Raw genomic sequence first — 12504 nt, 5'->3', positions numbered from 1 at the left:
GTGTTGAGCTTCTCCATGCATGCAATCTAAGAGAAGATAACCAACTTGTTATAAAGGACAATAATTACTTCCTGGAGAGAGACCAGCTTCTCTGCTGGCTATACCTCAACCTTCCTCTCTCTTCCGTCTGCCTCTCTGCATGGGCCTGCTGTGGTTGTGATGGTCTGCAGAGATGAGGGGATCTGGCAGCAGTCCATTCCCAGTTGACAGTGTTGACATGAGATGGAAGCAGAGAGAGGAGAGACGAATACAAGACACTTCAATCATCAACTTACAGTTTTCCCCCACTGTGAATTTGTAAATTGTGTGTGGAGCATAAACTGTAGAAAAGCGTGGCTGTAGTGTCTGTGACATCACATACAGTTTTCTCAAGTGACATTTGTGAAATTGCCACAATATTTGTGGTTCCTCAGAAGTTAGGGTAGAGCTGTGGTGGTATAAGCAAGTCGCAACCTACCCTACACCTATTCAGGTGGAAAGCTTGCTCCAGGTTATGCTTATTAAGTCTCAATATCTCCTTTATTAAACACAGTCTCCTTGAAGACACTCATTCACTTAGCAGCGTTTGCTTGATGGTGTGTGAGTCTCTGTGTGTGCCATGTCTTGGTGGTAATATGAGCATTTGGAACATAATGAGCTGATTGTAACTTGATAGATTTATTTAAAACTTGATAGTTTAAATAGGCTGTGAAATACAGTGACAATTGGTATCGATGGTAAGCACCATGAATCTAAGCTGTCTACAGTTGCTTCACTCCATTAAAGATACAAGGTTTTAAAGCAGCCTTCCAAGTCTACAGGGGTCGAGTATTGGGGTAATGCTACTCGTGAGACACAGATTTTTAAAAGAATGGTATTGTTAAATGGGCTGTGAAAACAATCTGTGGCCCAAGCCCAAGCTGAGATACTAGGGCTATGCAAAATGACGATATATATGTTGTGTGACGATAGAAAAATGTCTATCGTTTCATATTATGCTCTGTTGTTATTTTGTTGTGTCGCAAATCACACTCTTTACAGCAATACTTTTCATCATTTGGAGTCTGTCCATCTTTTGCACAGACATTGATAAATTACTCTTGTCTTTTTACTTGTAAAGCTTTTATTACACTTACAGTAAAGTAACGAATTTACTTGTTATCAACTCTTCACCGCTGTCTGTTTCTCCTCTGCTGCACTTGCACACACGGAGAGCTCAGCCCTGCCCTGCTGAGGGCACGACCAACTATTTATTCATTGAATTAAAATGTGGTATATTGGAATAGGTATCGTTATCAGGATATGAAATTTCCTATATCGGGATATGAGATTTTGGTCATATCACCCGGCCCTATAAGATACCCAAACCCTAACCCTTACAGCATCACTAAAACATCATCAGGGTTATTTTCTCATATGTGACAAAGAACCTTCAGGCCCACAGAAGACATTATACAGCTGTTTTCACAGACTCAGTAATACTTCACGTTTGAAATTGGCGGAGGGCCCAACACAACACGTGAAAACAGTAAAATACTGTAGCTGTGTGTTTACATTTACATTCACATTCATTCCAGTTAAAGAGCAAACTATGTAACTAAGTAATATTCTGCCAAAAAGTGTTTATTGAAATGAATCTCAAAGATGAGGAATTGTGATTTGATCAAATCCAGTTGAGAAATGATTGTAATGAAATAAATCACAGTCTCTGAATTGAAAAGTGACAAAGAATGGATTGACCTGTCTTCTATCAAAACATGAACAAAACCTTTTGTTACTGTAGAATGGTAGAGGGGCAAAATTAAGCAACATATGCCTTCGACCAGTGATCCACAGAAACTATCTACTGGCTGATTACTGTATGATCTGATTGGTGGATCATTGTCATTTAAGTCACTGACACACTGAAACATTTCTCTGTTTTAAGTAAGCGTGTTTTACATCCGGGATGAGGAACAAACTACAGTAAGAAAAGGGAAAATGAAGACACAATTATCTCTGAAACAGACTGCTGCGAGGAGCACTGGGAGACCAATCTGAGAGAAAAGTATTTTCCATTCCAATGAGCTCTCGTGCTTCTTTGCGAGCTAGAGACACCCATGGGAGAGAAAAAGTGACAGACAGAGAGGGTGGGGGGGTGAGAGGTGGGTGGGTGTGTTGGGGGAGGGGGTGACTGAGGGCGCTTGTCCACTGTTCAGCAGTAATCAACACTGATAAGTGAATGTTTACTAAGTGCCCGATTATTACTGAGTCCACAACTGTGTGTGTGTGTCCACTGTTGATGACAGTGTGTGTGCTGTGTGAATATTAGGTGTCTATGATATTGGCTCCAATTCAATTGTAGGCCACTATTATGCTGGCAAAGATCACAGTGATTGTGTGCCAGTAGTGCTGTTCACCACACTCAGACATTTAACCATCTGTAACTGTTTGCTTAAACACCTGGATGGCAGCCTTTTCCCCCTGCTATGGTCAAGAAAAGGTGCTGGGTGTAACAGGCTATTGCTGAGGGGCTCAGGAGGAGCTTCAAGCCTCGTGCCACTGGGATTCTGCATTGAGCATGAAGCAGTTTTTCATCACCAAAAAAGACCTGGACTGTGTTTCATGGAGTGCTTTTTGGACTACTGTTGCTACCCACTGCTGTATTGCCTGTCTGTATTGCTGTCTGTCTGGTCAGAGCAATCAACGCCAGTGGAAAACAGCTCGGCCACCACAAACTCCTAGCGATTGGGCTATGGACAAACACTGGCTCATGGCCAGTTGACACTCCTAGAGTGAGTTTCCATCACAATTCACTGGGATATTTTGCAATCTATTCTTCCCTGCAGGACAGACGAACCCATTTACTAGAGCGAATCACCAATCCAGCAGACCGGTCATCTGTCACCCCCTTTTGGAGAATAGAATAGCAGGTCTCCTCTTTATGCTCTCCAGAGATGTTCAGGTAAATCCTGGATCAGTGACAGCGTTGTGCTGCAGAACTTCGGTGCTGATTTGCGCCCAAGTGTGTCAGGGACTCATCCAGTGCTGGTGATGAGTGAACATCAACTTTCTGAGCCAGGCTTCTCCCTTAACAAACTTTGTTAACACCAGGCATGATCTCTCAATGAATAACTTTTCACTGCTTGACTGTGGAGACCTTGATAGGTCCAGTGTCTCTCTCACAAAATCTGCTGCAGACACTGCTGTGTGTCGAAACCCTGCAGTAATGAGGCAGAGGTTATTCAAAGCTTCCCAAGCTGTCAATCATGAAAAAGTCTTATGGGACCCAAAGCTGAAACTGAGGGGGCTATTTGGTGGACATTTTAACATCAAAAGCATTACTGCAAAGAGCAATAAGCTAACTCATCTTGTGTCTGACTCAAATCGGGACTTTTTCTGTCTTACTGAAAAATGGTTGAAACAAACAACTCCCACAAGTCTATTCACAGTGCCCAGATACAAATGTCTTAGACGATGGAAGAGGAGGAGGAGTGCTTTTTTATGTGGTTTAAAATGTGGAATATAGAGTATATTGGGATCAAAATAATCTTGTCCCAACAAATGCGTTTTTAACAATGTACTTGTCTATAGGCCCCCTTCTGCGGATGTCACTTTCTATGATCAACACACAGAAGTCTTGAAAAAGTGCAATCTCAACAAAGAATTATTACTTATGGGTGATTTTAATGTGAATTGGGATGATAAATCTAAGTGGAAAAACCTAAAAATGATCACAAAGAATTCCACCTAGAACAACTTGTAAAAGGCCCAACTAGGATTGCAAAATGCTCCAGCACAAATTGATCCAATACTTACTAACAAACCAGAAAGAATAACTAAAAGTTAAAATTTAATCACTGGCTTATTAGATTAAAATCTAACCCTATGTGCGAGAAAATTTAGGACCACGGCAACTAAGACAAAGATCCTTCAGTGCATACCCAGGACTAAGCAAGAAGAATTTGTCAGTGAAATAAACAGCTTGAACTGGGATGATGTACTGTTCTCTGATGATCTGGACAATGGCTGTAATACTTTTATCACAGAAACAACTCTGTGAGGGCAAGATTTAATGTATGGGTCCAAATAAATATAAAAATAATAATTTACCCTGGTTTAATGAAAGTCTGTAGAAGTTGATAAAATCTAGAGATACTGCACTAAGGAAGGCAATTAAAACTAGAAGAGACACTGACATGCTGATTTATAAAGGTTTAAGTAAGAAAGTTATCCAAGAGCTAAGAGAGGCTAAATCTTGTTTTTATCGCAATATATTGAATGACACAAAAGGCAACAGCAAATTGATCTGGAAAAGCATTGATGATCTCACAATGAGGGACCCAAAAGTTTTTAGGAGATTTTGCACTCAAAGTGCAGGGAGAGTTAATTGAAGATCATCTTGCTGTTGCGTCTGTCTTTAATCATTTTTTTTCTGGAGTCTGTGTGTGGGCTAGGAAAAAAATGTATAAAAAGGAAACAGGATTTCCTATAGGCCAGGTTTTCAAGCTCATAGAGACTAATGAGTTACTCCATCAGCTCCTTAAAAAGATGCAAAAGTAGAGATGCTTTCCAATTTTACACCATGTTTGTTAAATGAGGCGAAGATGTTTAAATTCTAGCCATTGCTCATTTAATTTACTCATCTTTTAAACACAGCTCCTTTCCTGACGACAGGAAATGTGCCATTGTTACGCCTATTTTGAAGCCAGTAACTACAGACCAATAAGTATACTGCCAGTAGGTTGCTGAGAAAGTTGTCATTGAACAACTGACAACCTTTCTTAATACAAGTAATTTTGGTCTACCTCGGTGCTGTATATTTAGATCTGCGTAAAGCATTCGACACAGTCAATCATGATGTTTTAATATCAAAACTCTCTAAATTTTACTTCTTATCTAGAGCGCTGGCATGGGTGTCTTCATATTTATCTAATAGAATGCAAAGTGTCAAAGCTTGTGACGCACTCTCCAGTAACATGAAGTGCACAATGGTTGTTCCACAAGGGTCAGTGCAAGGCCCCCTATTATTTAGCCCATATATTAATGACCTCCCTCAACAGTGTCATGATGTAGAACTACAATTGTATGCAGATGACAAAGTTGTATACACATGCAAAAACAGCTGAGTTAGCAGCTGCTAAGCTAACAATTGCATTGGAAAGGATCACACATTGGCTTGATCAATCATGTCTGAGTTTTAATGTAAACAAGACAAAGGGTATGTTTTTCTCTAAAACCATGGTACAACACAACAACAACTTTTAGACTTATTAGAAACTGTCTCTCTGGACGCAGCCAAGATATTTATGCATGCTATGATTCTTTCCCATATGTCTTACTGCATCACATGTTGGAGGCAGGCTGGATAAACAGCCATAAGACCTCCTGAAACACAAACAAACTCTGAAAACTCTGGACAAAAAGCCAATGCATTTCCATCACTGTAGGGTACTGGGGAAATACAATTTACTGAGCTTTGAGAATTTTAGATTATTTTAAATTTGTGCCTGGTTTATAAAATTTTGAATGGTTTGGCCCCTCCTCCACTACATGACTTTGTGTATACTCGCTCAGTAAACTCTATTAGATCTTCCAAATATCCTTTATATGAGATAGTACCATACCATTTTGTCACACTGCATTTGGGCAGTCAGCATTCTCTGTGAAAGTCACAACTCAGTGGAATGCCCTACCTGAAGACATGACACAAGCTGCAGTTCCATCAGTACGTTTAAAACCAAATTGAAAAGTCTGCTAAAAACTACCCAGCTCTGTAACCACTGATTCTGCATTTTATCTCATGGTCTTCTCATAAACGGAAATAATCTTGCTTTTAATTTGACAAGCATATATTAATCATTTCTAGTTGACATTGTGGGTGTGTGTGATGTGCTATTGTGTGTAACTTTGTATTTTGTATTATGTTTCCTATGTGTTTTTTGCTTTGTACTGTTTGTTATTGTGCTGTTCTATGTATTAATTGCGACCTGCCAAAGGGACTGCAGATGAAAATTAGCTATAAGCTAACTCTGGTACAGTGCATCAAATGGTAACATTTATGTTTAACTTTGTACAAGGTCCCAATAAATAAAATAAATAATAAAGTAGAGAGGAGAGTCAGTACAAATAGGGAGCAGCAAATATGATGGCAAAGCTTATGAAGAGGAATGGAAAAGAACCAATAACTTCATGATTATTTAATTGTCCGTACAAGGGACAGGATCATTAAATAATGTTCTGTTTTTGTCTAAACAGAGTGGAAAGCTAGATTCCATGTTTAACAGTAAATCATGTAACTGGAGAGGCACGACTTACCTTGTGCTACCAGTGATGCAGTGTTTTTGGGCATACACCGATTACGTTGCTTGCTCACCGCCCCCATTGTTGTTTTGCTTTTTTTAAATAGAAATAAAAACCCATTTAGTTCATTTTCGTGTATCAGCGCCCATGTTAATCAAATTAAAAAAAAAACTCTAATTTGTAAAATTCTAAGCGTGTTATCAATACTTATTGGGACAACTGACGATACAGTTATAAACTGGAAATGTTTGCTCCATGACCGTCCACAGCAGCAGAGTCGCAGTCGTAGCAGAGTGAGACATCTGTCCTCCCTCCTGCTCTCTGCAGCAAACAGCTGCTCTCATGTCTCCCTGGCTCTTGGTGCTTGTTTTTTGGCAGAAACAAGCAAGACACTTGGCTGGGGTCTTGAGGAACTGTAGCATGTTTTCACCAACAAATAGCCTAAACTGTACACACACTGCACTGTTCACTGCTATACTGCTAACTTCATACTCTCTGCTCTGGTCGCTGCAGTCTCACCATCATACACACACTCTCCCTCTCTCTCAACCACACACCTGCTATGCACTGACCTATTCCTTAAAGGAGCTACGCTACTAGTATAACACATTTTAGTTTAGAAAAGATATTAAAACCTTTTTTTTTTATTCCTTGATGCTTGATGATGATGTGTTTGGGTGATTTTAGTGGTGTCAGCTGGTGAGCATGACAGCAGGTGGAGGCTCCAGTTTGGAGACGCTAACTTGCCTGTACACCATTAAGATGGCTCTGGTGGTTAGATGTAGTGTGGAGGAGTGTGGTCTGACTGTTGGTGAGGTTGTCAGGTACGGCAGTGTCAAACTTGCCTCCCAGATGAACAACGCATGGGCTGTTGATTTCAGCGGGGGTACCACCACTAGGGTCACTGGCCCGTGCTCTGTCCAACAGTGCAACCTTTCAGGCTGGGGACAGACAATGTGACACAAGTGTAACTGAGAAAAATGACATGGAGACACTTGATTCACAAACTGATTTGGAAACGGAGTCAAATCTCAAACAGGTAAATGAAATCAAAAGTCAGGGGAAGGAGGGAAGTGAGCAGGGTGGGACAGACTACTGCCAGGGTGGCACAGTCTGTGCTAGAGGAGGAGGAGGAGTGCATGGATGAGGATGTTTTAAAATCATCAATGAAACGAAAAAACACAGAAACCAAACAAGTTGAAAGTGGTGAAAAAGGTGTCAAAGACGGTTACAGAGTGTCCATCCTCCATCACAACCAGAGGGAATGGTAGACTCTGACTGTGAAAATGAAAGAGTGGATATTCTCCCACTAGGATAAATAAGTTTTGCGGGACACAAAGGGGCTGAGATAAGTAAGGTGGACAGTTATTTTCCAGACCTACAACTTTTTCTGGACTCAGTCAAGTTTTGCATGAAAAACACAGGAATGGTAAATGGACTGCACTTATATTGCGCCTTTCTAGTCTTCCGACCACTCAACGTGCTTTTACGCTACAAGCAACATTCACCCATTCACACACACATTTGCACACTGATGGCACAGCCATCAGGGGTTAATTTGGGGTTCAGTGTCTTGCTCAAGGACACTTCGACATGCGGACTGGAAGAGCTGGGAATCGAACCACTGATCTTCCGATTAGTGGATGACCCCCCCTACCTCCTGAGCCAAAGCCGCCCCTGGAGAGTTTGGATGGCCAGTTTTCTCTGATCAATAGATTTTAGATTGAAAAAAATAGTAGTTCTAGTAGTAGTAATAGTACAAAATGAAAATGTAATAGTAATAGTGAAAAATGTAAATGTTGCAGGTTACCCAGGACTTTATGTCCTTAAGGCATTCTTGGAGTATAGTTAACTGATTGGTTTCATCTGGCTTCATGGATAAATAAAATTGGGTATCATCTGCATAACAGTGAAAATTTATGGAGTGTTTCCTAATAATATTACATAAAGGAAGCTTATGTAAGGTGAATAGTATTGGTCCAAGCACAGAACCTTGTGGAACTCCGAGTCTAACTTTTGTATGCACACATCATTAATGTGTTCAAACTGAAATCTATCCGATAAATAGGACTTAAACTAGCTTAATGCAGTTCCTTTAATGCCAATTAAATGTTCCAGTCTCTATAATAGGATGTGATGGTCAGTGGTGTCAAATTTAGCACAAAGATCTAACAAGACAAGTACAGAGGGAAGTCCTTTGTCCGATACATTAGGATGTCATTTGTAACTTTCACCAGTGTAAGGTGCTATAAAAATGTTGTGTGCTCCATTGATGAGGGAGAGCTCTGTTTTGGACGCATGCTGTGCTGAATTTTGTGATGTTTTGATGCTCTGTTGACTTGATTGTGCAACACACACACACACACGACACCCCACTCCAACCCACCCCCTGTTCCACCTGTTGCTGATTTTATAGGAGACATGAGGAGCTTGTGTGATATTGGACATTACTGTAGCTCAACCCGACTCCTCCTACTAACTCTGGCATATACTGACACACCGATTTATAATTATAATGCACACACTGAAAGAAGTCTCTCCTCCCCTCTCTCTCCTCAGTCTCTACGGCAGACACATGCAGGCCAACCCAGAACCTCCGAAAAAAAGCAATGATAAGAGTAAGAAGATCAGCCGCAAACCACTGGCCGCCAAGAACAAATGAAGAAAAGACAGAGGATGGAGATGAATGCTTGCTCAACCAGCTTAACTCACTGCATGTGCCTTTTTACTTCTCTCATTTTTGTTTATAAAATTACATGTTACATTTTGTAACATGGAAATGTAGTTTATGTTTCTACATACTGTATATTGTGTTAAATGTTGTTTGGACTGTATTCCACTGTGTGTGAGTCTAAGATGGATGTTTTTTTTCTATTCTTCAAATGTGTCTCAGTGATGGTGCTACTTACTTAGAGCAATTGGACATAGAGATGGCTATTGGTAACACCTGCATAACTACCAGATTAGAGTTCAATTTTATTACATTATAATACAATTTTAGAATATTTTAGATGGTTTTTGTAGAAAAGAAAAGACATTATGCATTATGCTGGTGGCCCCAGATGGCAAATGGATGTACTGTAATTTGAAATATTGAGGACATCAGTATCAAGAAATTCTGCAGGGCGACACTATTAAACCGCTATGATACCAAAGGCAAACATCAGATAGAGGTGAAGAACTGACACTCACAGATGTTTAAGAGACAACTTGTGGAAGAGTTAAGATGGACAGCGTTTTACTTCGCTGTTGTTGTCCACTTTGCCATTAAATATTAATCCAGCCTCCAAAAATATTCAGCTCCCTAATGACAAACACCTGATGTCCACTGCATGCACCTAGAAACACACACACTTACTCCCTCTCCTCTCTCGTTATTTAACTAACAAAAATAGTTTTGCAGTATATGTTAATACTAACATGCAAATATAGCAGAACTGAGAAAAGAGCTGCAAGTGAGACGATCTGGTCACATACCAGTTAGAGCGGCATTAGATCATTTCTAGCAGCTGCAATGGAGCTGGAACACACCTCATCTGTGTCTGGTGGACACTGCATTGTCATAGGACAGCAGTGTTCTATGACAATGCAGGGAGTTTTTGTTTGCCGTTGACGCCAAGTACTTGCTCATGAGGGAATGTTGGGTCTCTGTATGTGAAAGAGTACTATCTAGACCTGCTCTACATGAAAAGTGCCCTGAGATAACCGCTGCTGTGATTTAGCGCTATACAAATAAAATTGACTTGATTTGTTCTTCACCGTGAAACAAACTGGAGTCTTCGGAACAACTATTTCAAAACAGTATTTCTATTGTCTCTAAGAGTGAGGAAGCAGCATCAGTGACACCTGCCAATAACTGTGTTCATTCCACTGATCTCTGAGAGCAGACTCACTTCAATCATTCTTGTTTTCTGATGTTTGAATCTAACTGTACCTTCAATTCCACATTCTCTCCATTAAGTTATTTTTACAAGCCTTACCGAGTGCCCATCACATTTCGGTCTTTTGCAAAAATGAATTAATTTAATCCATTTTCAAAAATGAATCATGCTTTTAACATATATTGAAAGTTTGTTATGCTCCCTGTAATTAATATTTCAAATAAAATAATCACAATGTTTTCTCTCAAATCGTTCATCAGATAAACATATGGCACAGTACAAGCCATAAGGATTGTAAGTTGTGGCTGTGCTATAGTCATGTTTGGAGTTTGAATATATTGTACTGTTAGAATTCTCCATTATCATTTTGAACTGTAGAGTTTTGTTCCTTTTCTTTTTTTACTTTGTTTCACCAGCTGAGTTCAGTACCAACACTATGGACAACACTGTGATGCCTGGAAACAGGCGTTTGTAATCCCTTACAAAACTAGTGCAGAACGGTTCATAAAGGTTAAGAATTAAATTTGAAAAACATGTCTACAGCTAGCCAACTGTTAGTCTTATGAAAACAAATCAAAGACAGACTGTGGTCTGGATTAATGCTTCTAAGTGTTACTGTCAGGAACACAGACAACAGTCAGACAAACTCTACCAGGCTGTCAGAAATTCAACAGACAGAATAGTTTTCAGGTACTGTAGGCTCTAGGTAGAGTATATTGGAAGAAAAATATCTCACAATGCTTGAAATGAATTTAGAAAGCTCACAATGACACTAATGTAGACATCATGATGAAAAACTAATTAATGCTGCCTAGCAGTGAGTCAGTGGTACAGATCTGATAGTGGTACCTCACTACTGATATCCCTCTGCCATGTAAACAGTACATGGTAGATGTAACTACACTCTGTTAACCTAAAGCCTTGCATTAAACAGTTACAAGGATAAATGTTCACTGATTATACCCTACATTACAGACCCTTGACCCATTTGTGTGATTTGAAGGAACATGTACATTTTGTGGGGCAGTGGCTCAAGATATTTTAGTAAGGATGTAAACATACTTCCAGAAAGTACAATTTATTACACCTGAACCTAGCAAAGATTTACCAGGTAGACGTTACTATGAGGCTATGTGTAATTGTTGTATAAGGCAAAAATGTATACCTATCAGCAGTGCAACTATATGCAAAATGATGCTATTTTAATGACATTTATTGCTTAGATGCCTTCATTATTAATATTAGATTATAACTGCTACTGATGCCATAACTCAGACACAAACAAATAAAATACTTTGCTAAAGATGTGTCTGTGTGTGTTTCATGATTTTTGTCAAGGTATGTACTACTGAAAGTCTACTTCCCAGCTGGACACAATAAACCAGGCTAGCTTTAGCTCACATGGAGTTCTTTAGCATTCACTGAACTGAACTAGTATTCACAATGGTGTGACAAGCAGGCAACCAGCGGCACCAATCTTTGACTTCATATGAGCTACTTTTTGGTTGCCCAGGGACGTTGAAAAGATCGTGGGGTGTATGAATCTACAGGATACTCTAGCCTGTCTTTCAAACACAAGGAGAGCGACTGCTCTGTTAATGTAGTGCCAAATATTTAAGCTGCTCTCTGCTTTGGGAAATAATGGGAGTTTACCTGCAGAAACACAAAAAAGGAACAAATCACACAGGTAAATCTCCCACACACTCACACAGACATTATAGTGTGTTCATCTGCAGTGTGACAGCAGCAGGCAGCAACACAGTGTCACCACATTGTCTTAACATAATTTTATTTGGTGTAATAATAATCAGAATCTGTGCAGCAGCCAGAACAGTTGCGGTATTATTAATAATTACAACAATGTGATAATATCTAATTATGTGTTCCAGAGGGACACTTCAGCCAAAGAGGGCATAGGGACTGAGGCTTGAGCCACTTTAACCACATGTGGTTTTGTCTGTGAAGATAATGCTTCATTGTTTGGACTATTTGTTTATTTGTCCTGCAACTATTTTGGCCTCTTATCCTCAACCTACAATGAGGAGGTACACATTAATCTATGATCAGTTCTAGGTGTATCTTTAATTAAGATGGCATTGAGAGCACCACACAGATCGATAATATGTTTAACATTGCTTCATATGCTTTTTGGAGATGGGGTGTGAGACTGGTTATGCCAGTTTAATCTACAGAGAGGGAGGATTATTCAAGAAAGTTGTGCAGATGTAGAGGGTGGGGTTTTCAAAGTTTTCTGAACTTTCAATATGGTAGCCTTAATTTAAGACCTCAATCAATCTCAGGGAGAATCTAAAGTAATGGCAACCTGACTCATCCTCTATTGCCTTTCAATTGTTTTGTCAGA

At 39.8% G+C, this 12504-nt stretch overlaps 1 protein-coding gene across 1 annotated transcript in view; it reads left to right on the top strand.

The window, feature by feature from the left end:
• Nucleotides 1-11447, top strand: part of rsu1 (Ras suppressor protein 1) — a 64717-nt gene extending 53270 nt beyond the window's left edge. Inside the window, exon 9 of the mRNA XM_067577705.1 lies at nucleotides 8821-11447. Coding sequence (XP_067433806.1) covers nucleotides 8821-8923 — 103 coding nt within the window. The 3' untranslated portion in view covers nucleotides 8924-11447. The remainder of the gene's footprint in view (nucleotides 1-8820) is intronic.
• The last annotated feature ends 1057 nt before the right edge of the window (nucleotides 11448-12504 follow it).

The sequence above is a fragment of the Thunnus thynnus genome, chromosome 21 (genome assembly GCF_963924715.1).
Source record: "Thunnus thynnus chromosome 21, fThuThy2.1, whole genome shotgun sequence".
In the NCBI taxonomy this organism is placed as follows: Eukaryota; Metazoa; Chordata; class Actinopteri; order Scombriformes; family Scombridae; genus Thunnus; species Thunnus thynnus.
The sequence above is the reverse complement of the archived record's forward strand: the minus strand, read 5'-3'. Positions and strand labels throughout refer to the sequence as shown.